Here is a 27,887-nt window from a genome sequence, read left to right on the forward strand (position 1 = left end):
AAGCCTGAAACCACATAGAAGAACACACACCACTGAATGCTTTCTGCCTCCTTCCCCTAGCACCACCTTTGCCTGTGGAGTCTCTTTGACTTTCGTATAGTAGCATTTGCATGCTACCATGACCAGGAAAACCTTCCTGGAATACAGTCAAAGTTGAAGGCAGTTGTACATTACAGGTTCGTCTGTACTACATTCTTAGTGTCTTAGTGGAAAGACTGTGACAGTAGAGACAACGTGCTAGAACCTGCTGTCATATGATGAACAGCTTCTCTTCAGCTGAAATACCTGTAACAGAAATGTGTCAGTAGGTAAAGCTAGACCAGCCAATCAAAAATAGCAGCACCACAGTGGTGTTCTGACAGTATTCCAGAATGAAGTTTCTGTGCCCTTGCATTGAAAGTTTCTCCATAGGCTTGCAAGTTCTTTAGCTGGTGGGGAAGACAATTTAGACTATAATGATGAAGTGTGGTGACATCTAGAAATTTAAATTCCTATAAAGTCCTATAACTTTTAACCTGAGAACAGCAAAGAGGCTGCTTTTATTTTTTTGACTGTTTGGCAGTGGTCAGGGAAGTTTGATTTCATCACATCATCACAGAGTCTTTGACACAACTGAAGTGATGCTTATTTGTCTACAGTGTCCTTCTGGGTGGGATGATATATTTTTTCACCACAATGATCCACTGATTATTTTCAGGGAGGAACAGCTAAATTATGTAATTACTTGTCCTTTAGGGCACTAGCACATAGGTCTCCATCCCAGCCATCTCTTTCCAATTTAACTTGTACTCTGGTTCTTACAGGAAGATAAGGTGCTAATGTGAGCCACATAGCTCTGGTGCATTGATTACAGAGCCTGTTCATCAAACACAGGATCTGCTGTCTGCTCATTCTCTGAACAGTCTGGCCACATGAATGTCTTGGACAAAAACAGTTTTGGTCACAACAGATGCTACTACATGAGAGATAATGATACTCTAGTCCAACATGTCACCCAGCTGTCTTGAAACACTTGTTTTGCATATACCTGTTTTGCTAACACCCACCAACAGTATCAATATCAACAAAAAGGACAGGAGTGGAAAATTAGATGGTATACCTTAAAAGTTCAGAACTCATGGCTCAAGTCGTATTACCAATATGGCAAATACTAGCTCTCATGTTAATTTTGCATTATATTGTACCTTGCATAGAATCCATTGTAAATGGAAGTGACTATTTTTTTTCCCTCAAGGCAAAGCACATCTATGGTGTGAGTTACGATTTTGTATGCTGTGTCAAGTATACTTCCAGTATTTTCAGAGAACCTGGGAAATTAATCTGATGACAATGGACAATACTTGCTCTGTTTGCATAGGTTCCTTTTAAAGATGGAATCCCACACATGGACAGAGTAATTATGCCTTTTCTTTGAGAGAAACTGAACATGCCTGGAGAAAAGAAGCTGAAGGAGATGGCCATATGAAAGCCACAGTGAGGAGCTGAAAGGCTCCAGGTCAAGCATAGAGAAACCAGGAACTAGGCCTTAGAAGCAATGGAAATAACCTTTCAAGAAATCAGAGGATGATTTCCTGGTAAAACCCAGGCATAGTACAAATTCTACACTGCTCATTTTTATTTCTCTTTGGGTAATAGACCACATCAAATACCTGTGACCTGTCGGCAACTTTTATATCAGTGACCACATGATAGGTGGTTCTAGCAAGGCTTGTGTTCCACCAGAATAAGAGGTCCCAGATATTAATAACAGTTGATGATGGCTGATTTCTGTTTCCACCTCTTCTGTTCACATAGGCCTGGTCATGAGGAAATAGCATTGTGGGCCACAGCCCTCAACCTGCAAGTGGTTCCAACACAGCACTCCTATTTTATTAAACCTGGGCAGTTTACTTAATGAGACATCTTGGTGTCTTACTCAGATAGTCTTACCTGGAATAAGTCTCAAACAGATTTTTGTAGCATCCAAAGTTGGTGTGAAAAATAACCATCAGAAATGCTATTATGTGCATCTCTTTGCACAACTGTTGACAGTGCATGTCCTTTAGATCTAACTCAAAGGGATGTCATCACCTCCAGATGACAGAATAGAATAGAACCTGGAACCTGGAGTAGAGTAGCAGTATATACCTCAGGCTGCTCTCAGCTTAAGTATCAGACATTAGGGACTGGCTTTTCCAAGTGAACAGGATCTGAGTAGGAAAAAGGGACAAATGCTAGTGCACTAAGTGTTGTGACTCCAAGGGCAAAGAAGACGGCGTTCTGAGCCAAAGCGAAGATGCTGCACAACCATGACATTCATCACCATGGCTGCTCAGGCACTACAGCGGTGACAGTACTGTTGCCTAGCAGCTTCAGGAAGCTGATTCACCCTTTTCTAGATGTTGAATGAGAGTGGGCAAGATTCATTGAACTTCCTCATGTCAACACAAAAGCACCACAAGTTAGCTGGAGCTTTGAGATAGATACGTCTGCCTAGAGCATGGTCCTCCAAGAAGCGTAGAATTTGTACTATGCCTGGGATTTACTAGGAAAGTAAACTTTGGGACTGAGAGACATGGTAGAAACTGAGAGCAACACTCTGAAGTATGTGTGGAAGCAAGCAAGAGTATGGAATAAGCAGAAAAAAAGATTATGTCCTCCTCTCATAGGAGATTGAGAACAATGGCAGCCTTGAAAGGAGACTAACAGAATAATGTAGAAGCTTTAATAATACTATGATCCATGCAGGAATGTAATTTGGGGAAAATAAGCTCCATAAACCAGCTACCAACTGAGAATTGAGCATTGCTGTATGTTTAATGTGTAGTAACACAGTTTGGGAATTAGTAGCAGCAGCAGAATTCATGTGATATTCTGAAATAACAGATATCCAACTTAAAAACAAAGTTACTATAAAAAAGGACTCTCTTAAAAGGAAAGACAGCTGTAGAACTGGTGAAAGCATGCCTCCCAAGAAAACATACCAGCTAAAGAAGAATGAAGTGTGTTTAATTTACTACCTATTCAACAGCATAGAGGCAGAAAATCATATTGAGATGCCCAGTATGCAGCATCCTACAGTACAAATGGCTAGGATCTTAAGTAGCCACTTATACTCAAGAAAGCATGACTGGATTATGCAAATACTATTCACATCCACAAAAAGGAAATTGGAAATAGTGGACAAAAGGAAAACTTCAAGATAGGCCAATAAGCTGGGGCTGAAATAATCATAGCAACTAAAGAAAAATATTGGATTGCCCGTTATGTTATATCATAGGCCTACATAAACAGATACAGAAAATCCATCGGGACAGAGATTACAGAATTCAAACCATTAAATCAGGTAAAACTGGAAGGATCTTTTGTGCTTGGCCTGAAAATTCAAACTCAGAATGCTAATGAACAAACAGTGAAAAACTACCACATAAACACAGAAAGATTTAGGTGGGAAGAGACCTCTAGGTCTCTCCTCCAGTCCCCTACTCACAGCACGGCTAACTCCAAAGCTGAGTTGGGTTGCTCAGGATCTTGTCTGTTGAAAGCAGAATGCAAGGGGATAACATGACTCCTCACCACCAACTGTTCAGATTATACTTGAAGCAAAATAAGAGAGAAATAACATGAACAGTGGGATTGAGTGCACTCCCAACAAGTTTGCCAACAACACGAAGCTGTGTGGTGCGGTCAACACACTGGAGGGAAGGGATGGGATCCAGAGGGAGCTTGACACGTTTGAGAGGTGGCCAGTGCCAACCTCATGAAGTTCCACAAGGCCAAGTGCAAGGTCCTGCCCCTGTGTTGTGGCAATCCCAAGCACAAATACAGGCTGGGGGAGAATTGATTGAGAGCAGCCCAAAGAGAAGGACTTGGGGATGGTAGTTGGCGAGAAGCAAAACATGAGCCAGCTTCAGTGTGTGCTTGAGCCCAGAAAGGCAACCGTGTGCTGGGCTCCATCAAGAGGAGCATGAGCAGCAGGTGAAGAGGGTGATTCTTCTCCTCTACTCTGCTCTGCTCTCATGAGTACCTACAGTACTGCATTCAGCTCTGGGGCCCCACCATCTTAGGATGTGGACCTGCTCACGTGAGTCCAGAGGAGGGCCACAAAAATGATCATAGGGGTGGAGCACCTCTCCTATGAAGACAGGCTGAGAGAACTGGGATTGTTCAGCCTAGAGAAGAGAAGGCTCCAGGGAGGCCTTGGAGCAGCTTCCAGTACATAAATTGGGCCTAAAGGAAATCTATAGAGAGACTTTTTACAAGGGCAGGTAGTGACAGGACAAGAGGTAAGGGCTTTAAGCTGAAAGAAGGTAGATTTAGATTAGATAGAAGGAAGAAGTTCTTCCCTGTGAGGGTTCTGATGCGGTGGCACAGGATGCCCAGGGAAGCTGTGGCTGCCCCATCACTTGCAGTGTTCAAGGCCAGGTTGGATGGGGCTTGGAGAACCTGCTCTAGTGGAAGTTGTCCCTGCCTGTGGCAGGGGGATTGGATCTAGATGATCTTTAAAGGTCCCTTCCAACCCAAACCAGTCTGTGATTCTATGATTTAGAAGCTGCTAAGAAGCAATGCTACTCTGCCTGGTAACTGAATTTATTTATGGTAAGATTTGAGAAGTCCTTTTTGGTCAGTTTCAGTGTTTTTACATCAGTTCAAGCAGTTAGGCTGTTTGTGCAGCCTGGGGAGCCTTGAAGAAATGTCAGAGTAAGTAAATTCTGGACTCCTGACACCTTCCAAGTGATCATCACTAGCTTTCGAACGTATGTTAAAAGATGGGAATCCACCAGTAGTATTGTAATACACCTTCCCATGCCCAACTGTGTTGCTGTCTCAAAACTTCAAAGGCAAATTTGAAGAGATGATGAGAGGGTGAAGGTGGTAAGATAGGTAAGAAAGTGACTGTAGGAACTACAGTCTGCCTTTTTAAGGACTTAGTTTTCAATAGTAGCTTCAAGTGAATTCTAAAGAGTTACTACAAAGCAAGATAGCACAGACCTTTTAGCAAACAAAATTCTGCAGACATTACTTAGAGTACAGACACTTTCACTTAAACACTACCTTTAAGCTTAGGCAAGATGCCAGTTAACATACTCTAAAAGCCCAGAAAAAGTATCCATGCTGCCCAAAACTGACTGGTGTACAGTGTGGTGTTCTTAGGCTGAGCATGTGTTAGCAGAAGCATTGTCTATACTGGATACAGACCAAGTCTAACCATGAAACAATCACATATGACAATCCATTGTCATTGGCTGAAAGCAGAGAGGAGAAAACAAAAGGTATAATTCTGCTTCCACAGAATTATCCAACCTCTTCTGGGCTATGCTCAGAGACCTTGTCCATATAAAGTATGTAAATTCTTCACAGCAAATTCCTCCTCTGTGTGATAGCCATATCGACACAAATCCAGCTAATGTATGGGAGATCTCTGGTTAGGCACAAGTAGCAGTGTTACATGAAATATACTTTTCAGCTCTGTATGCAACACGGTTCTGAGGTTTCCAGTCTGTTAATAATCAAGCTAGGCAGGTACTCAGTATGAATCTTAGCTCTTTTGTGTCAGAAAATGTTCTGAATTAACCTCAGTTCTCTTTGGAACATATTTACTTCTTCAGTTTTGGAAGAATGGTTTCAGAAGCAGTTGTTCCAAGTTCTGATTCCAAGAGAATCACCCATTGTACCCTTTTTGCTTGTGGCAGTTTGTCAGCTTTCCACCTAATCGTGGTTGGGAAATGACGTCATTAGACAAATCCCTGCAAAAGAATTGCTCATCAGAAGTCAATGAATCCATTCTTCACCCTCTGTTACTTTATCAGGCCTCAGTATTCTGATCTATTATTTTGGCTTGCTCTCAGGCCACATTTTCCAGCATCCTCTACAATTCCCAGTTACAACTACTGTACTTTAAATGTACATATATTAAGCAGTAGGTGTAGCACAAGCACAAGGGTATGCCAGCTCCTAGCACTGTGCACCTCCTGTGCACAAATCACATGTTCTGGAACAAAGGTTTTGTCTTCTTTCTATCAGATTATTTTTAGAATGCACTTTTCAGTGTTTTTTTTTCCAGTCTCTTCGAGAGGCAGACTTCATCCTGAACATGCCTAGAGCATAGTATTGGGTTGAAATTACCACACAGACAGTTGATGGGGACAACAAAGAGAACAATAGGCAAAACATCTTCTCCATGTATGTCTCACTAGGGCATCTGTTCTGAGTAAGGTATAATAATAACCAAAAGAGCTGCACTAATGAAACAAGTGCAGTTGTGCCAGTACAGGATAACCTCACTGTCTGGCTCTGGTTCACCCAGAAAGACTACCAGGAGGAGGCTGGGGTGAATTTAAACCAGCCACAGCACATTACAGAGGAAAGTTATGATAATGAGTTAGGAACAGGCTGAACTCAGGTCTACTTCATAAGCGGCAAGGGTAAAGACTCTTTCTCCACAGGAGACCTTGGGACTTGCTAGAAAGATAAGAGCATGGCTGAGGGAATGGAACTACACATTAACTAACATACATCCTTCTAACTAAACTACTGCAGTGAAGTCCCTGAATTCCCTTTTCCTTCCACCACTCCCACGGTCCTTCTGTTACAAAGGAAACCATCTTCAATACCATAGGTTGTGATGCTAGAGGGACTGCTCAGCTTCATACAAAATAGCTGTGCTTGTACAAAAATAGCTGAGAGCTCAGCTGTCTTCTGGGGTCCAATTGTGCAGTGGTTTCAGGAATAGATTTTGAAGCACTTCCATCAACTCAATTTTAAAGTCATGAAGCAAAAGGAAGTTCCTCTGTCATTACCAGCTGTGTGTAAAGGCCTAGAACCTTGCAGCCCACCCAGTAGTCCAGATTCCTGCCCCAAGAGTTAACAGCTATTTCTTAAGTCAGATGCCGAGTTGAAAACTGTTTAACTGAATCATTCAGTTTAATACCTAAGGGGTGAAAAGACAGCATGACCTTAAACAGACAAAGATGCTAAATTCTTGAGAGACTTGGAGACAGAAATTATCTGCCATGGCTATTTGCCTGGAAAAGGAGACATAAGATGCATTTGCAACATGTTAGAATGAAAAACTGGGTGATGATTTTTTCCCCTTTTCTCCATTAAGTTTTATTACTTCATGGAAACAATATATTTCAAGGACATATTTAATCATTGAGAGTTACTGGAAGTCAATAAGTATCAGTCCTTAAACAACTGGCTAGCGGGTGAGGCTGCAGAGGTGAAGGGGCTGCAAGGAAGAGAGGCTTAGAAAGCATACAATGCACAGGAGAGGTTGGAGCTGCAGAAGCCCAGTTTTGGGAGGCAGAGTGAAATTTCAACTTGGATTATGCTTTTCCACCATTTAGTACTCCCAGTGGCTCCCCTTCCTTGAACATGTGTACTCACCCCTACTTCTGGAGGGTCTGGAAGCCAGCCCAGTTCACCCTGCGCAGTGCTTGTGTCAAGTAGATCCACTGAAAACCAAAAGAAGAGTGGGGGGGGAAAGTCAATGACCCAGCTTACATGGCCCATGGAATGACCTCATCCTCTTTTTGTCACAAAGACTGCACTTCCTCTCTCAACCCCACATCTTTTGTGACCTTTAACCTTCAAAAAGCACAGTAAGAGGATGGGAATGATACATGACAGTGCAGTGAGTCAGGTTTTCCTCATATTTGAGTCCCCCTCCCCTTCCACTCTCATCTTGCATATAAAAAATGCAACCCCGACAAATTCTTCTGCTTCCTAAAGCTACCTGAAAATGGGAACAGGAGGCTGCAGCCTATTGAAATGGGAACCCAGCATTAGCACCTGAACACATCTTTCCTCCAAATAGGAAGGCAGCAGACAAAATGGATGAAGAGGCAGGCAATCAAATAAATTACCAACACAAAAGATCAATCGGTGTTGCCTAGAGGTACTATTCAGTACCTGAAACTCAGTGGGTAATACAGAGGCAGTGAAGGGACTTACCACTGTCACAGCACAAATCGACAGGAGAGGCATCAGTTGCACAAACTGCTGAGCCCTCTACATCTACTCCAGGCTACCTACCATGGGCTAGAAATCGTTTCACTCTCCCCCCCTCCAACTGTTTTATCCATGATAGCCAGAGAATAATGGCTCCCAGCCACAGCACTGCCACCTCTTGCAGAATTGCTCTGCATGGCTGTGTTAAGCCTTGGCTCCTGGAGTCGTGGGACAAAGGAGAAATTCAGTGGTATGTTCATTCTTATCCCTCAAAGAAATAAGAAAATGTGATCAGAGATTGCCCTGAAGTCCTGATCTGAAGAGAAGTTAAAAATCTATCCTTTTGTAAGCAAACAGGGAGAAGAGAGAATAAGCTGCGCTGCTGGATGTGCAGCTTTCTGCCTGCCTTTGGGTCTGCCAGTGTTGCCAGGACAGACTATTAGTTTTGGTGCACCTATCGCATGGGAACATAAGGCAACAGGAAAAATTCCTTGGATTCCCTTTTAGATGCCTGCAGGTGTATTCAGAGGGGTTATTTCTAAACACAGAATCATAGAATGGTTTGGGTTGGAAAGGACCTTAAGATCATCCAGTTCCAACGCTCCTGCCATGGGCAGGGACACCTCACACTAAACCATCTCAGAAAAGAATTTGGGGCTGAAAGGTAGCAGGGGGGCATTATTTAAATGGTATTTAAATAACCAGATTTCCTCCCCCTCATCTGACTGCTTTACAAATACTGCCTGCCAACTATAAGTAATAGTGTAAAGTGCAGACCAGCAAGAGTCCTGTGGAATGAGGAAGCAGGCTGTGGGCCCAGAATCAGAGATAAGAGGGATTGAGCTGCTGTTCTCACCTCTGAAACACTCTTTCATGATGGGGAGAAGGGAAAAGCAGGAATCCAGGTTTTGCAAGTTCACAGCATTCACAGCATGGTCATATGGCAAAACCTTGCTAGCCACAGACTCCCTGTCCAGACAGGGCTCCTCACTCCCTTCCCTTCTGCTCTCAGTTTGAGATACTATACTTGTGTTGTTGGCTCCCAGGGTGAGGTAGCCTGTCCTTCCAGAACCATCACCCAGATAATATCTATCCCACGCACTTCAGGCCTGAAGCAGTGATGTGGAGGTGAGAGGGGCTGCATGGCAAGTTCTAGCAGAGCAAGGAAAAAGGAACTCTGAAGCAGTTGGGATAGGAACCTTGCAGAGCCCATCTGCCACGCTGCTGGGCTTCAGCTGCTCAGTGCCCAGTGGAGCAGGCAAAGTCCATTCTCAGCAAGTACCTCTTGGAGCGAAACCCACAACAGAGATCCTCCAAGGAAAGTAGGAATGTGTCAGCAAGACTACAAGAAAACAGGGAGTACGAGAACTCAGGTAGTCAGCAGCTGCTAGCTCTTGGGTCCACAAACTCACTGCTAGGAATTCACATGGCTGGCTGGCCACATGGGAGGAGGTCTGCCCAGGAAGAAGAAAGACTTCAGATAAAAGAGGATGCCGGGGAAATGAGCTGTTCCCAGATAGACACGTTAAGGAAGAGTGCATCACAGACACAGCCCAAATGAGATGGCTGAGATAGGGGAGAAGCTGGCAGGTGAAGTCCCCGTCTGTTACTGCCAACTACTGGTCACACACTTACGGAAATCAGAACCTGCTTGGTGATACCTTGTGTTACTTCTCACCTAGTCCGGCCTTCTCCACAATGTCTGCTAGCTCTGTCCATGTAGCCGGATCCTCGATATAAATGTGCTTGTCAAGAATGCTTTAAAAGAGCACTTAGCACTCACAGAGTCTGAGAAGAGCCCATGGCTGAACTGCTAGTTATGACTAAGTCCTCTCGACCGAGAGCCTGGAGCAGCAAATGAGAGGGCTGTCGTTGGGATTGAAAAGTCCCAACGCTCCTCACTGTGCAAAACAGAGTAGAAGTGTCCGGCAGGAACTACCTGCAGGAGGAGGTAAGGAACAGAGCAGGGATTTACTCCTTCTCTCTTCTCTATTAAAAATTTCCATTCCCCGGATGTTTCATAACCACTGTGCCAAGATGGAAGAAAAAAGATCACTACGTCCAATAGAAGGGACTGTATGGAACAGGGAAAGGAAGCAAGGGAGTGTTAAGAAAAGAGGTGGAAGAGCAAACTGTAAAGCCCAGCTCTGGGCTACTTACAGCAGTGGGGTAGGTGAAGGAGGCTGTCTCACCTTCCAAGCCTCTGCAAAAATGACTGTCCTCTTGCTCACAAGGGTTAACTCCCAAAAAGGCTTCCCAAGGAAACTGTGGGGTGTTGGCGGCAGGAGGCGGGGGGAACTTTCTGAGTTTGTGTTTAAACTTGTTATCTGCAACACTTGTGTTTAAGGCAAACAGAGACAGAATTCTCTTGGATCACTGGATGCGCAGAGGCATTTGTGCTTCGACTGGGAAGGGGGAGACACACCTGGACTCAGTTCACTGAGCCACCGTGATTCGGTCGGGGTTTGCTTCCTCTGCGCCTACCTGCCCTCCCTAGAGACCCCTGTCCCTCTGCTGTCCCCGAGGCCCCACACGTGTTCACCAGACCCTGTTCCCTACCGCTCCGAGAGGTCCCCTTCTACCGCTCCGCCCAAGCCCAAGCCTCCAGGCAGAGCAACTGGTGGGTCCCATTGCTTACCTTCTTTCCCTGGCACCTCGGGAGGAAGGAGAGCCCAAAGGAGAAGGAGCCCAAGGGAGAGGTCGATCCCACTGCTCCACGTCCTCAGCTCCATGCGGGCTGGAGAGGGGGCCTGGCTGCCAGCCCCTGCCTGCTCTGCTGGCTCAGGCCTCCGAGCCTTGGCTCCTGCTCGCAGCGCATGAACCTCTCCTGCAGCCTCCCGACTGGAGCGCACACATTGCACAACCTCCCTTGCCTGGCCCACAGTTATGATGAAAGATCAAGGCAAGTGGGTGGAGAAGCCGTACTGCCTTTACCTGTTTTAAAGGGGCTGGTCACAGACTTCCCATCTGGCAGGCAAATAAACCCACCTTAAAGGCAGCCACCTTTTCCTGGGAGCCTCCCTCCACCTTTGCTCCAGTCCCGTAAGAGGCTCCCGATTGCCACCTCCTGGGCAGCCCTCGCCACCGTCCCCGCTCATGCTCCTGCTTCCGCACCCCTTCTGCCGCCGGCTCCGGGCCGCTCTGCGGAGCCGAAAGCAGCCCGGACACTGCGATGGGGACTGCTCGGTCCGTTTCCCTGCGGTAATGTGGCTGATGCCGTCCTTGCAGCAGGTATTTAGGAGGATTTTCCTAAGTCTGTAAGCAGTGGAAGCGGCCATGGCTATGCCACAGAGCAATAGCCATGCCGTTTTATCTGGCAGAAGTACTGTTTTTCTTTCAGTAAGTGCCTCAGCATCAATGAACAGTGCCTGCTTTTCAATAAGAAAAAAATCATGGGAGAGGAACTGAGCCAGGATTCTCTTCCTATGTAGGAAAGATTTTAGTTTCCTTCCCGAAGCACATAAACGTGAAATAACTTGCTTTATGTTGTATCTCTTCTGCCATTCGTAAAGGATGTTACTCCCACCCATACACAGCTTTTCCACCCTTCCCCATAAAATACAGATGACTTTTTTCCTCCACTTGCTGTAAGGCTGCATTCCTCTCGCTCTCTTCCTCCTCCTCCCCAAGGAAGCCTAAAGAAAGGACTTTGTCAGGATGGCTATTGAAGCTAGGGGATCTCCACCCTTGGAGATGTTCCAGACTCACCAGGACACAGCCATGAGCAACTTGTCTACCTCTGGAGTCAGCCCTGATGTGAGCAGGGGTTGTGACTACACACCTCCTGAGGTCCTTTACATCTACATTTTTGTGGTGAGTTCTGTGATTCTCTAACCATACATCTTTGGCAAACCCAAGAAGTCTGAACACAGGCAAGAGAAATTTGAGAACAAATGGTTAAAATACTAAAGTTTTACATTTTACATGGCACGTGAAGTAAAACACCAGTACAAATAATTCAAATGTTAATGTCATTTAAAGTAGTTATATCTTAAATTTATTCCAGTTTCATCCTGTCCAAAGTGTTCTAGGCAGGAACAGATTTACTAGGGCTTATTGGAGAAGATGGCCTAGAAAAGACTTACTTTCTTTTTCTTCCCCCCTTGTTAGTGTTGGCTAATGAGTATCAGAAATTGAGGTATTCCAGATGACGGTGGTCAGAAGTCACATGTACTTTGTTTGCTTGGAGTTCACCTGCTGTAGCTCCCAGTCAGGACGTGTACAATGATAGGCAAACAGCAAGATCAAGATCTGCAGCAGATCTATAAACAAGTAAGCATAAAGATGGAGAAACCCCAAATGCCTGGAATTTTATTATGTCCTCCTCTGCACTGAAATACTGATCCAAAGGGAAAAAGAGGGAATCTACACAGACAGTGTACCCAATACAGTGGAGTACTACGTATGAATTATTCATACAACTCACTGAGTATTTCACTGGCAGCATCATTTTGCTTGTGCATCATAATTTTGGATTTTGTCTTTGTAAACAAATACATAAATAAATAAAATCATAGACTCATAGAACCGACCAGGTTGGAAAAGCCCTTTAAGCTCATCAAGTCCAGCACTGCCAAGACCACCACTAACCCATGTCACTGAGGGTCTCATCTGCGCAGTGTGTGAATGCTTCCAGGGATGATGACACCAGCACTGCCCTGGGCAGCCTGTTCCAATGCCTGAGCACCCTTTGGGGAAGGAATTGTTCCTCAGCTCCATCTAAACCTGCCCTGGTGCAGCTTGAGGCCGTTTCCTCTTGTCCCATCCCTTGTTACCTGGGAGGAGAGACCAATCCCACCTTACCACATCCTCCTGTCAGGCAGTTGTAGGGAGCAATAAGGTCCCCCCTGAGCCTTCTCTTCTCCACACTGACCCCCCCCAGGTTCTTCAGCTGTTCCCCATCACACTTGTGCTCCAGGCCCTGCACCAGCTCCATTGCCCTTCTCTGGCCCCGCTCCAGCACTTCAATGTCTCTCTTGTAGTGAGGGGCCCAGAACTGAACACAGGATTCCAGGTGCAGCCTCACCAGTGCCTAGTGGGGGGGGGGGGGGGGAATGTTTATCACTATGATCAGATTTTATGATTCTGTGATTACCACCTCCATGCCACTGTTGTGGCTTCTCAGTGGGCTTCCCATCTCTTGCGTGCTTTTTGATGCTAAGAAAATAACTGCAGTCTGAGTATGTCTGTAGGTTGACTCTCATCCTGTGTTTATAGTCCCTCTGAGTATTTCTGAATCACAGGGCATATCTTTTTTTTATTCACTTTCTCAGTATCCTGTTTCATGCATCACTAAGATTAGGTATCTAGCTGGAAAACATCACTACACAACACACCTGGGCTTTCCTCCTACAGGTATGTGGGCCTGTGGTGAGGGAAGTGAGGGGGAAGGATATGCACCAGGTCTTGCTTTGAGGTACTGTTGGGACAGTCAAAGGGCACTCCCAAGGCTGAGTTGGGATGTGCTTCTTTTGAACTGCAGTTCAGACAGATCTCTTTCATATGTTTCTTATAAATTGTTTATTGTGAATGTTGCTGCTCACATTTTAGAAAGAGCTGCAAGTTTCACTCTTGTGCTGTTAAATATCCTTCTAGATCATGTATGAAAATGAACCTGGAAACAAGTCTCTGGAGTTCCTTGCTTGATGTTACATCCGAAACTATCAAAGCATCCCTTTGGTGTTGATAACTTGAACCTCTGCATCCCGAACTGGCTTTCAGTAAGGTGTTACTAGCAACACAGATGTATAGGGCTCCCAGGGGCCCCAGTCGCGTGTTGCAACAAGCCCCACTTCAGCCTAAAGGAGGAACTTGCCCTTGTTCTGTGGCATCTGATTCACTCCTTTTATCCACTTTCTCTGCAACTCTAAGAAAAATCCCTGACAGTTCTGTAGAACATAGGGGATGCTCTGTTTCAGTGTCTAGTTCCCTGTAGAGAATGTGTGCTCTCCCTCTCCCTCTTATTCTTTCCTCCATAACCACAGTTTAATATTGTAGTGTTTTCTTTTTTTTATCTTGGAAAGTTTTCTGGCTTTACTCCATCAGCAATTATCTTGGAATATTTCAAACAACTGACTTCAGACAGTCTACCTGCAGAAAATAGACTCCTACCATCTAGTGGTTTAAGCTGTTTAATTAGTTTCATGCATTGACTTTTAACATTCAGAAACTCAGGTTATTTTAAACAGCTCAAAGGAGCACAAGTGACTCCTCTTGATCATGAAATGGTCACCCCTAGCTTAGGGACTTTAGGACTTGACTGCACAAGTAGTCAAGCTGGTTATCTTTCCCCCTTGAGAAGAATAACAAGGGCAAGGGAATGGATTAAGCTGATGGAGACAGGGAATAGATGTGGGGTTTCATTCCCAGCAGAAGCAGGGTACACTCCCTCACTCTTCCTCACATATCCGGAGAGGAACACCCTTGGAGATGTACAGGGTCTACGAAGACAGGCTGAGAAAGTTGAGGTTGTTCAGCCTGGAGAAGAGAAGGCTCCAGGGAGACCTTAGAGCAGCTTCCAGTGCCCTAAGGGGCCTACAAGAAAGCTGGAGAGGGCTTTGGACATGGGCCTGTAGGAACAGGACAAGGGGAATGGCTTTAAACTGAAAGAGAACAGATTACATATATATTAGGAAGGAAATCTTCCCAGTGAGGGTGCTGAGGCGCTGGCACAGGGTGCCCAGAGAAGCTGTGGCTGCCCCATCCCTGGCAGTGTTCAAGGCCAGGTTGGACACAGGAGCTTGGAGCAAGCTGCTCTAGTGGAAGGTGTCCCTGCCCATGGCAGGGGTTGGAACTGGATGAGCTGTAAAGGTCCTTTCCAACCCAAACCAGTCTGGGATTCTCTGATTCTGAGAAGTTCAAAGCACTGTAAACCCAGCCATATTCATAAAACTGCCCTAAATGGTACAAGTCTGGTGACAAGAGTTAGTTACTTTCTAACAGCTATTATAGCACATTATATACTTATAAATCCAAAAAGTGCAATTTTACCACTTACTTACCACTCCTCTCTGAGAGCACATTCTTCCTGGGCATGTATTTATTTATCTTGGTGGCATTAAGTTTTTGCTTTTTTATTTCTTTTATTACTTGACCTCAGGAAGAAAAATAGGGGAAAAAAATACCAGTATTCAACTTCTCCTTGAGCATTACCAACACAAAAGCATATGTACCATAAACATCAAATTTGACCCAGAGAAATCTGATTTCTAGTAGAGATGTTATGACTTCTTCAAGTACATTGTGGAAAAAAATGATATATTATTTTAGTAATTGAATCCAGCTCAAAATAGAGCAGCAGTAGTCTCTGCACGACATACATACCCCTCCGTCATTTGTAATTAGTTCTTATTTTCTAGCTGTTCTTTCCCATGCTTGGATTAATGATGCTTAAGCATGAAAATGCCTCACCAACACTGAAGACAATCAGCATTACCACCACGCAGCCAGCAGCCATATCACTAGTTGCTTTGACAGTGTGAGTTTAAATTTCTTTTCTCTACAGCGAGCGGGATGTGTGAATTAACCAAGCTTTTCGTTTCGGGGGAGTTTAATAGGAATTTTAAAGCTTTTATGTCTGTTTCAAGTCTACAGATATTTTTATGGTCCTCTTCTTGACAATTGTCTCCACAATCTAAACACAAGAAAATTGCCCATGTTTTTTGCTGCTGTAGCTGAATTTTGGTGTTGTAGCATTGCTGTCCTGTGCAGAAAGGGAACAGCCTCCACTGGTTGCTGTAGTAACAACCTACGTTCATCTGGAGTGGTTTCAGTGTTGACATCAAGAGAAGACATTTGAAAGAGACACCGTGCTGTCTTGCAGGTGGAAAGAGGGCATTGATTGTGGTAGCATTTTCCCAACTCTCCATCAAGTCTATTTCCAGCTCAGCTACCCATTTGATTGTTGAAACTTGAACTCTTCGTTAAATCAAACATGAAAACTAAAATGAATGCTGACAGCAACCACCATAAAACATGGCACAGATTCTAAGAGACCTGATTTTCAGCAGTGGCTAGGCTAGAGGCCATATGCAGCTGAGCCATCTGGTCTTCCCTCAGCTTTACATGCCAATTTGTAAAACCAGACCGTCTCATATCTTTGCATTTATGCAGGTCAAGCTAAAGGTACACACTGGATGGGTATTGACTTCCATCCTCCCTTTTTCATGGACTTTGGAAGACAACTCAACACAGAGGATCTTCAGAGCTAGGAGCTTTGGGTTACAGTACAATGCTGGAATTATAGCACCTTCAGTCAGCTTTTTGATGTGGAGCTGATTGCAGGACAGTGTAAAACTGACTCTGAAACCAACCAGCTGGCATGGAGCTTCACCTCATGCCTCAACTCCGCTTTGGGCTCCAGGTTATTTCTTGTCCTATGTTCCTGGTTGCTTCCATTAAAAGGGACTTTAAGGCCTGCACAGCAACCCAGTTGGAAAATACAAAGCTTTTAGAGTTTAGGATTTTTTTTTTATTGTGGAGGGGAAGGGCAGAATATTGAACGTATTTGTTCCCCATTAGCCTGTTTATGGGGGTGCAGACTTCTTTTATATCATATAGATCCTATCAGATTATATATGCTGGGTAGGTAATTTCAGATAATGGCACAAAGCAATCTCAGGAAGGACTCATCTCTTCTTCTGTAAATCTCTCTATAAATATCCTATACCATTCTAGTTTTTGTCATTTTAAAGTCAATATTGCTGTTGCCCTTGGCATGTTGAATTATAAACGTGAGGAAAAAATAGACCTTTTCTCACTAAAGCAAATCCCCATCTTTGACAGCTTTTCACCTGCGTGATAATAAAGGTTTGAGCCTTTCCCCACATCTGTTTTCACTGGCTACAATTCCATTGCTGTAAATTGCTGTATTAATTTCACCCTGATGCTTTCCTTCTGCTTCAGATCAAAGGACAAAAGAAGCTACTTGTGTAAATATAGGTTTATCTGCAGGTTTTCTGAGATTTTGAAGAATCAAGAAGAAGGGAGGCTGGTGGATAGGCTGTGATAATATGACAGGGAAGTCAGTACACTGAAACATCTTTCATGCTCTTAAAATTGGACTTCTGGGAGAATTTCCACTTTCCTAATCCATAACAGAAACACATTCCCTTAGTAAACTTTGTGTATTTAGACTCCTAGAAAAGTAAAGAAACAATACAAGTGCATTTAAGTCCTTTAGGAGGCTGATTATTTATAGGAACAATTTTTAGGGAATCTCTTACCTGAATTGCCAGCAAAACATGACTGTGCAAAAAAAAGGAGCTTTCACTGGTTTCTCTATACTAAAAAGGAGATTTCACTGGTGTCCTACCAGTATCAGTGGTACTGGTAGGTAGCACTCAAGATACCACCTTGAAGTATCTCCTTGAGTGAAGGTACCTCTTTGAATGGTGCCATACAAGATAGTGGATCTTGAGTACCCTGAATGTTATGCAATGTCTCTGCCATCATCCTCCAAATTCTCCTTAGTTTTTATGTGATCTTACAGCCTTACTGGTGCTAAACCACTGAGAAAAGCACTGATCTGTGTTCTCATCCAGTGCCTCGTTCAGGGCAGCCTTGACAAAATTAATTGGAAGGATGAATACTTGTTTTTTATAGCTGTATAAACCATGAAGGGATTCTTAGAGATGTTTTAGCTAGTTTCATTGGAAAACTTCATAAAACCTGTGTTTGCCAGTGTCAGGCCTCTGCAGATTTGGAGGTGTATGCATTCTTGTGAGAAAGGACAGGACCATTTTATGGAATGCAGGTGCCCAGCTGTACTCATATACTGGGTGGTCTTGAAACCCTACCCAACCCAAACAGTTGTGATGCCCTATCCATCTTTGGCTGGAGATGGAACATATGCTTGCCTAATTCTGCACTGCCTGACTGGATCCTGCTGTTCTCTGTGAAGTTTTGAAAAGGATGCTGAGGAGGGACTCTTCATTAGGGACTGTAGTGATAGGACAAGGGGTAACGGGTTAAAACTTAAACAGCGGAAGTTTAGGTTAGATATAAGGAATAAGTTCTTTGCTGTGAGGGTGGTGAGGCACTGGAATGGGTTGCCCAGGGAAGTTGTGAATGCTCCATCACTGGCGGTGTTCAAGGGCAGGTTGGACAGAGCCTTGGGTGACATGGTTTAGTGTGAGGTGTCCCTGCCCATGGCAGGGGGGTTGGAACTGGATGATCTTAAGGTCCTTTCCAACCCTAACTATTCTGTGATTCTATGATTATCTTTATTTTTTTTCCTGTGCTCATGCAGCAGGGATGTTTCTGTCTTACTTCACTTGAGCCCTAACCCAGTTCTGGGTCAATAGCACTGAAACAGCCACTTGTAAAGGTGGATGGTGGGTGTGTGGAAGAGGGACCTCAGGCAGCTCCAGGCAATTGAAAGGTAACATTCAAAAAGAAAGCGGTTCTGATGTCTCCTACACATTGTTGCTGCTCTTGCCTCATAAGCTCCCCTCTTCCCACTCTCATCCCTGAGTTCTCTCTACAGATCTATACAGCAAAGCCCTGCACTCAACACAGCTGGGCATAAGAGAGGGGCCAAGAGAAGGGCTGTGAATGGGTGTGGGAATACTGGTGAGGGTAGTGAGATGCTCTGGGATATCTCCTCACTCTATTCATCTGCAAGGACATTGGGTGGAGACAGTGTCTTTGCAGAACGCCTTCACTGCTTGTTGTGCTTCCCACGTGTATCTCAGAGCTAAAGAGCTGGGAGTCTAGCCTGGCTGCAGCTTCAGTCATGTCGTCCTTCCCAAAGGCATCATCCATATTCTTGCAGTGAGGAGAGACCTGCTGAGGTGCAGTTGTTCAGAAGGAGCATCTCTATTTAAGGACACAACCCTGCTATCTTCTCATAGCTAGCAGCAGACAATTATATCTTTGGTACCCCATTCCTACAGCAGCTACAGAAACCCAAGGGCCTCTATCAAGGTTTTGACACTATTACAAACCTCAGTGTTTTCTGTCCTTTATTGCCATTTATGATTTGAGCATATCAATACCTCCTAGTGGCAGGTTAGAAACCTCTGATGCAGAATCCTACTAATCTCAGAAAGGTCTGTACTTGAGCCCAATGCTTTCAGCAGGATTAACTTCAAGGCTTGGTGGACTTGATAGGATTTGGAATTGATGCTTCCGTTTTGTCCTATGGTCATTACAGTTACTTAATAGAATTTGATTCAAAGTACTTCTCTAATGTACTTCTGAACTGCTTCTCTGTTTGTAAGTAATGTGCTTTTCCCCTTCTCATTTTTGGAAGAACTGGCAGGTGATTAAAATGTTCACTACAACTTTGATACTTTTAAATAATGAAGCTAAACCTTTGCTTACAGCAGTACTTAGGTATTCATTGACATGAGAGCCAGTAGTCTGTGTTAGTGTTTTAGGCTGACTAGACTGTCAACTTGAAGACAGGTTTTAATGTGAGTTTTCAGTTCCACTTTTCTCTCTTGTCTGATGGCTCCAAGTTAACTTCTTTAGCTACAGTGCCAATTTTTTACATTATTCAAATCCACTTACCATAATTTTTAATGATTGTATCCCAGAGAAAGCAAATATCACTCTGCTCTCTCAGCCTGCCAAGGGAAAAAGCTGAGGGCACCTGAGGTGATGAAATTCCTTTGGATTAGAGAGAGAAACAGAAGCAAGCCTTTTAATTTATTTTACTTTTCCCTGACAATTTGATGTGTAAGAGTGGGTTCTGGATCATAGGGTCTGTTTGGGGTTTTAAAGAGACACGGAGGAGGGAAGTATTGAATAAAATAACGAAGTTTCTTCTTCCCCCCCCCCCCGTTCCTGTCCGAAACTGATCCTCCATAATTTATCTGAGTCATCCTGTTCTGCCTACATGTAGGAAACACACAAAATAACACTGTATTGTACCTTTCAGACTCATGTGTCTGCTGCATCCAGCATGTGCTGTAACTCACTGGTTTTGTTAAAGAAATGACAATAACAGTGACAGTGGTATTATTAATCTTACAACAATGGATTTCAGCACTTCTCAGGCATCCTTGTTTATATGATACAGTCATTCCTGGTAAAAGTCACCCGATAAGACCAGTTTCTTTGCCTTTCTGTTGCCATAGGAACAATTCAAACATGTAAAACGAAAGATTGCTTCCTGCAAAACCGGCATAGGAAAGTCATATTCTTGTCAAATCAATGACACTTTCATTTTCATTATCTAGAATAACTCAGAGTAAGATGATTTTACATGAATGATCCAGTGATGGGACACTGGAATGCAGTCTTCTCCTACATTCAGAGAAGACCACTGCTTAATTTCCTTTTCTTTCTAGGTATGGGCTTTCTTCTTCCAACCTTCCCATAACCACCTTGAGATTTTTTGTTCTGATGAACTTACCAGTCTAAACTCTTTTATTTACTTCCCAGTTTCCAGTTTCTACTTTCATCTTGACGGAAATATAATGAAACCAATGCAGCAGCTTTAAACAATTCTGTGTTGATCTTTTCTGCTGAGATGATGGTGACTGTAAGCATGTCTGTGATCACAGAAGTGAGACCACAAATGGATCAAAGCTCTTCATCCTCAAAAGTCATTGCAGCATTTCCTTTTAGGTAAAGTGCTGTGTTAGAGACCTTTATCTGTTTGTTAGGTCTGGGTGGTTTTATTTCGCAGAGGTGTCTTTTTGTCATTCATGTGTTGATGGATGTTGAATTCTGGCTGGATATTTGCTGTAGGATCTGGTCCTAACTTGGTTGTGAGGCCATTTTCCAACAAGCACGTTTGCTGTACTAAAATTTACCACACACGCATATAACAGCTCTGATAGAATCAGAGTTCAGCTGAGCTATTTTCTTCCTCCTGAACATTTTCCTGAGGACCCTCTTGATTTCCTTGTTCCTCAGGCTATAAATGAGGGGATACAGTAATGGAGTAATGTTGGTGTAGACCAGAGACACCATCTTGTCTCGAGCTGGTGAGTAACTGGACTTAGGACGAATGTACATGAAGGTGGCACATCCATAGTGCAGCAAGGTGATGGCCAAGTGCGTAATGCAAGTGGAAAAGGCCTTGCCCCTTCCCATGGAGGAGGTGATGTGTAACAAAGCAGAAGCAATGCAAACATACGAGGTCAGGATAAGGAGGAAGGGGAACAGCAGAAGGAGCACACAGGCAGCCAGCAAGGGCAGCTCAGGGGAATAACCCTGCGTACAGGTGAGGTGCAGCACAGCAGGGACATCGCAGAAGAAGTGATTGATACGATGAGACCGACAGAAAGGCAAGCGGAAAACAGCCACTGTCAACCCCAGGGCTATAGCAAAGCTTCCCAGACAGCATGCCACAGCCAGCCTGAGGCAGAACCCCTCACTCATGAAAGCCATGTAGTGAAGTGGCTGGCAGATGGCAACGTACCGGTCGTACGACATGGCTACGAGGAGGAAGCATTCAGCCCCGCCGAGGGCCACAAAAAGGTGCATTTGTGCAGCACAGCCTATGAAAGAAATGGTGCTGCCGTCCACCATCAGGCCGAGGAGTGCCTTTGGGACAATGACTAAGGTATAGCAGAGCTCGATGGCAGAGAGCAGGCAAAGGAAGGAAAGCATGGGAGGACGGCAAGTTTGCATAACCACTGCCATGAAGATCATCAGATTCCCTGCCAGTGTGACCAAATGGACAATGAGAAAGATAAGGAAGAGGAGGACTCGCAGACAGAGCAGCTCGGAGAAGCCGAGCAGGAGGAACTCCATGGTTGCATCAGTGCTCTTATTGTCCCTCTCCATGCAGCCTTCACATGGCATCTAAAGGGAGAGAAACAGAAGGGAGACAGTTGAATTTGACCCAGTGCCTGACAATCAGTTCCACATAGGAAATAATGTTAAAGCTCACTGTATGGGGAGGAAGGTGATTTCATTTAAAACCAAAACTGATTTCACTCAGCTTCATTTAACACACTCTCAGACCCATATTCTCACAGCCACCAAGGTTCTTGTGCCCAAATGATCTGCCTAGGATTCTTCACCATGACGCTGATGACAAGGAATGTCATCTGTTGTGTCTTCATCACGTCTTCTGAGTTGTTCTTAGGTTGGTGATCACGTGCAGGCTTTGAACATGCATTATGTACCCGTTAGGAGTTGACACTGATTAGGCACTCCATCCTGTCCTGCTTTTGAGAGTCGTAATTGGATGCTCCTTCCTAATCTGAGTGTCGAAAGAAGCTGTAGATGGATGTGTGGATGTGTTAGGATCTTGATGACCATCAACACTTAGGTCTTGCAGACATTCTGCTACTGCTCTTTCTGGTGCTTCCACTCCTCGGCAGACCTGTTTGTTCTCTATTCACACCAATACTGCAGTTCTGTACATCTGTGCCAGAGATGTACAGGGACAACCAGACAGTGAGCTGGAGTTTGTGCTCTACAGTCTGACACCAGTTAATGGGAATTCAAGGTGTTCACTGCCTGCCTTCTCCCTCCCCTCCAACGGATCTGCCTCAAGGTTCATTTGGAAACAGGGTTTCAAATGGAAGGGGTCAGTGGTTAGACATGAGGATTCTAAAATTAGAGCTGGCATTTTGGCTGCTTATGTCTTTATGCCTGTCTGAGCCCTATGGCACCAGAGTTAAAGTAAACGAACTTCCAAAGTCAAAACAAAGATGTCCATGGCAATGTGCTCTGTAATAAAGGAAATACAAAGCTAATAGCTTGGACTTAGATAGAATGAGGTCTTGCTCATCACAGGAAGAATGAAAAGTTCCTAGGAATGTGAAGTGATGCAAAGCTGTTTAAGTTGTAAAAATCTAGAAAAGACAAGGATGTAGAGAGCCTTATAATAATAAATTACATGAGCCTTATAATAATAAATTACATATACTGGTCACAGGTGAACAGTGCTTATTGCTCATGTGTTCATCATGTAATGTAATATTCACTATAAGGAATAATTCCAATTCTTTCTACACTTTCTGTAAAACAGGAATAAAAGCAGAAATACCTTGAAGACTTCTGATCATATGAAAAAAATCCAGCAATATTTAAGTATGAAAGAAGCTGGAAAATCACATTAAATATTCCAATGCCATCAAGAAAAAAGAATAGAGGAAATGGGAAGCTGATGGAAAAAATTGTTAGTGAAGACATGGATTTTCCTGGAAAGAAGACATCTTTAAAAAGGTACAGAAAGAATTAATCAATAAAGTTGAGGAAGTGAATCTGATAAGCCTATACACCTTTGCCTTTATTTTTGCTACTCCAGTCACTAGAATGTGCTGGTTTCCTTGTGATCCAGCATCTCAGCAGGATTCAAAACATCTGGGGACTCAGGTGAATAATGCAATCCACAATTATATCACCTCAGGTGCAAAACTAGGAATTAAATCTCTGTGCTTCAGAGCATAAATCAGCAAAATTACAAACTCAGGAAGAAACTTTACTGTAAGGCTCAAGACAAAAAGAAACCGGACAGTCAGTGATGGAGAAGGAGCTCTTTAGAGAGTGCAGAGGGAGCAGTGGTCCTGCAACAGCAACAAGGACTACTTCTAGACCCAGTTTTCAGGGTTTATAAAGCCATGGCTAACTCCTACATCCACCTTTTGCTGCTGCAGAACCTCCCAGATAGCTCTTCTAAACAGTCTGTCTATAAAGCTTTCTTGACACTGCATGCAAGTAGTCAGTCTTCACAGAAAACAGGGATGATGGGTTGGTACATGATGACTGCTGACTGGAATCAGCTGTGCCTCCCCTCACTTCAAGTACCAAGACTTCAGGAGGATTCTACTAAACACAACAAAGCTAAAGAGTGGGTAAGAAAAAAGAGGTCCCCTTCTTTTCATTTGAAACTGATCTCTTCAGTGAGAACATACCGTCTCTGCGTTAGAAGATAAGGAGAGAGAGACTTCTTCCTCCTGATGATGTGTGCAGTTCAGACTGGGCTGAGATTCTGCCTCTTGCCCAGGCTGGGGTCCCTCTGGCTGTGAGTGTCCTTAGAGGCAATGTTTTCTTTCAGCATTTCATAATCATCCTCTCTTCTTTTCTGCAGGATCCAGTTCCTTATATATAATGTGACCCAGAGGTCTCTCCTCTTCCCTGATGCCTCTTCCCTCCTTGCATGAATGACAGGCAGTCCCATTCCTCCCAAGAAAAGGAAGTCTGCAGTTTTTCTCTAAATCAAGCACCAGGATGCAATTGCACCTTCAGCATAAGGCAGTGTTGTGGCACCCTCCTAGAGGGCTCTTGCTCCTTCCACTGAAGCAGTTGATAGGAGCTGATTGTTCACTGGTCTGTCTTGTACCTGAAAAGGCAATGATTTAATTATCAGGATGCATCGCTGCTCTTCTTAAATAGAAATAAATCAGGAGGTCTTTAAGTAAGCTTAAACCAAGCTCACACTTAAAGGCAAACCAAAGCAGATATAAAAACTTCAAAGCCATCTGTAGAACTGTGTGTAGGTTTCAGCAGTTCAGATGATCCATTATTTCTTATTGACTCAGATGAAATCATTGTTCAGTGGTGGATAGGACTGAAATTACTCAGGCCAGATTTCTTTTTATTCCCATTGTTAGGTTCATTCCTGGCCACTTACACTGGAATCATTAGAGAGATCTGTAAGCTTATATAGATAGAAGAGAGAAGCAAAGTTAAAGTTTTGGACCATAAAATGTAACTGCTTTCCTTTAACTGAGCTTGGCAGAGATACATAAATATGGTACCTTAGGATTTTTCCCAGAACACTGTTTAGAGAGGAAGTCTACCTTTCACAATAGTCTTCTGTAATATTTTATCTATATGGCATAGTCACCTAGGGACAAAACTACCCCATGCATCAGACCACTCTGGGGACTAATAGTGTTGGGAGCAGCTCTCCAGAAAAGACCCTGGGCTTCCAGTGGACAGCAAGATGAACATGAGCCAGGAAGAGGCAAGGAAGCCAACCACATACTGAGCTGCAATAGCAAGTATGTAGCCAGCTGGTAAAGGGAAGTGATCATTCACCTTTGTCTGTCACACATGAAGCCACATCTGGAATACTGTGTCCACTGTTGCAGTTCCTCATAGGAGAAATGATAATGAGCTCAAGAGGAGCATGGAGAGGCTGAGGAAGTTAGGTTTGTTCAGCCTGGCAAAGAGGAGGCCAAAGAGCGATCTAACTGATGACTTTAGCTAGCTATTGGGGGGAGCTACACAGACAAGCGAGCCAGAGTACTCTCAGTGAAACATTCACAACATTCTGATTGACTATAAAGAAATAAAACCCTCCTACTCAAGAGGGTGGTCCAGCACTGGCACAGCGTCCTGAGAGGTCGGGAGGTCTTCTTCCTTGAGGATGTTCACACGTTGAGAATTAAGCTACAGGCCCTGCAAAAGGTTAACCTGACAAGGGCATGAGCATCCTGATCTAGCTCTGGTGCTAGCTGTGCTCAGAGCAGGTGTAAAGATCTCCATGGTCCGTCCCCCCCCCATTTAAATCTTCCTTTGAGTCTACAGTACTGTTCAGCCTTGGTCAGACATCCAGTATGGACAGGAGCAGATCTGTGTGTAGCTGAGGAGCTTTGCTGTCACAGGCTGGACTACTTGCAGAGATTTAGCTCCTCCAAGGCCACTAACAGAGATTCTGTAGTGCCACAACCATGAAATTACGCTGAACTCAGAATCCAAAGTTGTATTTAAATGTTCTTACTCTTTTCTTAAACCTGTCATGTCACTTCTTGGAATTGAAGATTGGCAGAGGTGGAGTCTATCCTCTTTAGTCTCCCACTTCACTTCCTTAACTTTCAACTTTTTTTCCCTACACTTTTTTTTATTGTTTAAGATGCTGCAAACAATTCAGGGCACAGAATGTCCTTAAAAGCATTTACAAAGCTGAATTCTGAATCTGGCTGGAATTTGTAGGTGGCGTTGTATAGTAATGAATAAAACAACAGCCCTAAAGCCTCTCTCTGTGGCATGTTGTCTCTGCAGCTGTACCAGGAGTAAAACTGAGGAGCTGGTTATTTTATAATTCCACCTAGCAAATTGGGAAGATTATAAGTGGAAGTAAATCTTTACAGTGATGAATCTAGTTTAGTCAAATGCTTTGCAGAGTAAGATTTCTCCCTCTAGCAAACTTTGAGAATTTCAGAACAGCAGCTGATTAACTTATGTATAGTTTCTGTCTGCGTTATAAAATAAAATTCAGGGACTTAGGTGCTATTTCTTACTTTAATTTATATGTCCCCTCATCTTTAACCTGAACCGCAGGAGAAATCTGCTACATTGCTGACAATGCATAAAGAATTGCAAGGAACTATTTTGACAAGTCTGTTCCAACTTTCTCATCTTCAGATGGCCATTTTCTGCTGTTGGACTGGAGGTGAACCTAGGTGAATAAGCATGTACCCAGTAACCAATCCTACAGAATCAGCAGTAAGATGCACCGATTTATTTTCTTCTACAGTAGTGCCCAGCCTTACACTGGATAAGTAAGGCAAATTACTGTTTCAGTTTGTGTGTGTTTAGATAAGCTGCCATTTAGTAACATGCAGCTTACCCCTCCCAGCAGCATTTCAACACACGCCTACACATTACCTCCAAAACATGGCTCACCAAACAGGGGAGCGTTAGCTGGAGTGAGGTATGCATCCCAGTGCCAGCAACCAGACAAACAATGAGCAGGAGAGGATGAGAATATGCATGTCAAAGCGACTCCATACTTCCTCCTTTAGACCACACCTTTCAGGTTCCCAGCATTTTCATTGCATCAGCTCACAGCCAAATTCATAATAGATTAAAAAAAGCTGCGCGTTAGCATTAGCGTTTGCATGTCTGTAGAGTGTCAGAGATGTATGTTCCTCCTTGCTGCAGAGTTCAGCCCTGCTCTTCTCCCCCGCACTCTACCTGTGTGGTTATTTTCCCAGTACACACCTGCAAGGCTTTGGGACTCGCCTGCCTTGGCCCGAATTTGTATAAAGAGCTTCTTGGAATCCATCTACAGTTAATGAATCACATCATATCAGTTTCTATCAGCAATTGCAACACGCTTCGGAGGATGTTCCCCTTGGTCTTCAGAAAAAAAGGACCAATGCTGCACTTGCCTATCCACACCCATGAACTGCCAGCCTGCCCCAAAGAAGGCAAGAGAGACGATGAAGTTGCTGGAAAGCATTTCTAGGAAGCTTAGTGTAATCGGGAGCAATCTGGGCAAAAATGGATAGAGCTGAAACATGTACCAGGAAGCCTGGAGCAGAGGGATGGCCGGTTCCAGTGACAGCCCAGGAAGCAGCGCTTTCAGCCCAGACAGCCCTTAGGCTCTGACTTAACCCAGAGACACAAAGCTGCTCAGCAGGCCAAAAGCAATGTTCGAGCAACATGAAGTAACTAGCCAGTGCTAAAAGGGAATAAAGAGGGTAAGAAAGATCACAGATCTTTGAATGCAAAAGCACGGCAATGTTGATCCTCTGGGGGTATCATTCTGTTGTAGAAAGCAAAGAGTTTGGCTTTAAAAGCAGCTGCAGAAGCTACTTCGTTATTCAGAAACATTCTGGTGACTTATTTGACTAGAGAAATCAAGGCAGGTTTAAGGTAAATTGCTTGAATTGGTTTTGGTGACTGGCAAAACGTAAGGTTCACCCTCCTGAAAATGTAATAGTGGCAATGTGAAAATCAATGTTACTATCACTTGAGGAAGTGTATTTGTGACTCCAGTGAGGCTGATTATGCTCAGGATGTATCTGGGCCAGGGGCTGGAAATTGCTGCATCTTGAGAAAGACTTTTTTTAACAGGTACTGGGTCCCTATTTTGTTGTTAACAGCAGTCAAGAAACGCTGCCTCCCACAGAGACAAGACGCTGGAACAATTGTGCATAGCCTTTAGGAGAAGCAGGGTTTCCATATTGCTATAATGTTCAGAGCTTTCTGGGAACCAGGAACTGAAACTGGGTGAGGTGGTACCAGCAGGATGACTGGCTTCCATTTGCCTTGGTGAGAACAAGCATCACTCTGCTCTCACTGAGTTTCTG

The 27,887-nt window shown here is 44.0% G+C and overlaps 2 protein-coding genes across 2 annotated transcripts in view; both read right to left on the reverse strand.

Moving 5' to 3' along the window:
* The window catches only part of EPHA1 (EPH receptor A1), a 33,292-nt gene extending 21,473 nt beyond the window's left edge, over window positions 1-11,819 (reverse strand). The window contains exons 1-2 of the mRNA XM_061454310.1: window positions 10,571-11,819; window positions 7,369-7,436 (exon numbers count right to left, since the gene is read on the reverse strand). Of these exons, the coding sequence (XP_061310294.1) occupies window positions 7,369-7,436; window positions 10,571-10,664 (162 nt within the window). The 5' untranslated portion in view covers window positions 10,665-11,819. The remainder of the gene's footprint in view (window positions 1-7,368; window positions 7,437-10,570) is intronic.
* Window positions 11,820-20,685: 8,866 nt separating this feature from the next.
* Window positions 20,686-22,187, reverse strand: LOC133269184 (olfactory receptor 10AC1-like). The gene has a single exon (XM_061453133.1). It carries the CDS (start codon window positions 21,691-21,693, stop codon window positions 20,686-20,688), a length of 1,008 nt encoding a protein of 335 aa, XP_061309117.1. The 5' UTR covers window positions 21,694-22,187.
* Window positions 22,188-27,887: the final 5,700 nt, after the last annotated feature.

This window comes from Pezoporus flaviventris, unplaced genomic scaffold (assembly GCF_033815535.1).
Source record: "Pezoporus flaviventris isolate CSIRO_AGI_PZ_B2104156 unplaced genomic scaffold, CSIRO_AGI_Pfla_v1 ptg000015l, whole genome shotgun sequence".
In the NCBI taxonomy this organism is placed as follows: domain Eukaryota; kingdom Metazoa; phylum Chordata; class Aves; order Psittaciformes; family Psittacidae; genus Pezoporus; species Pezoporus flaviventris.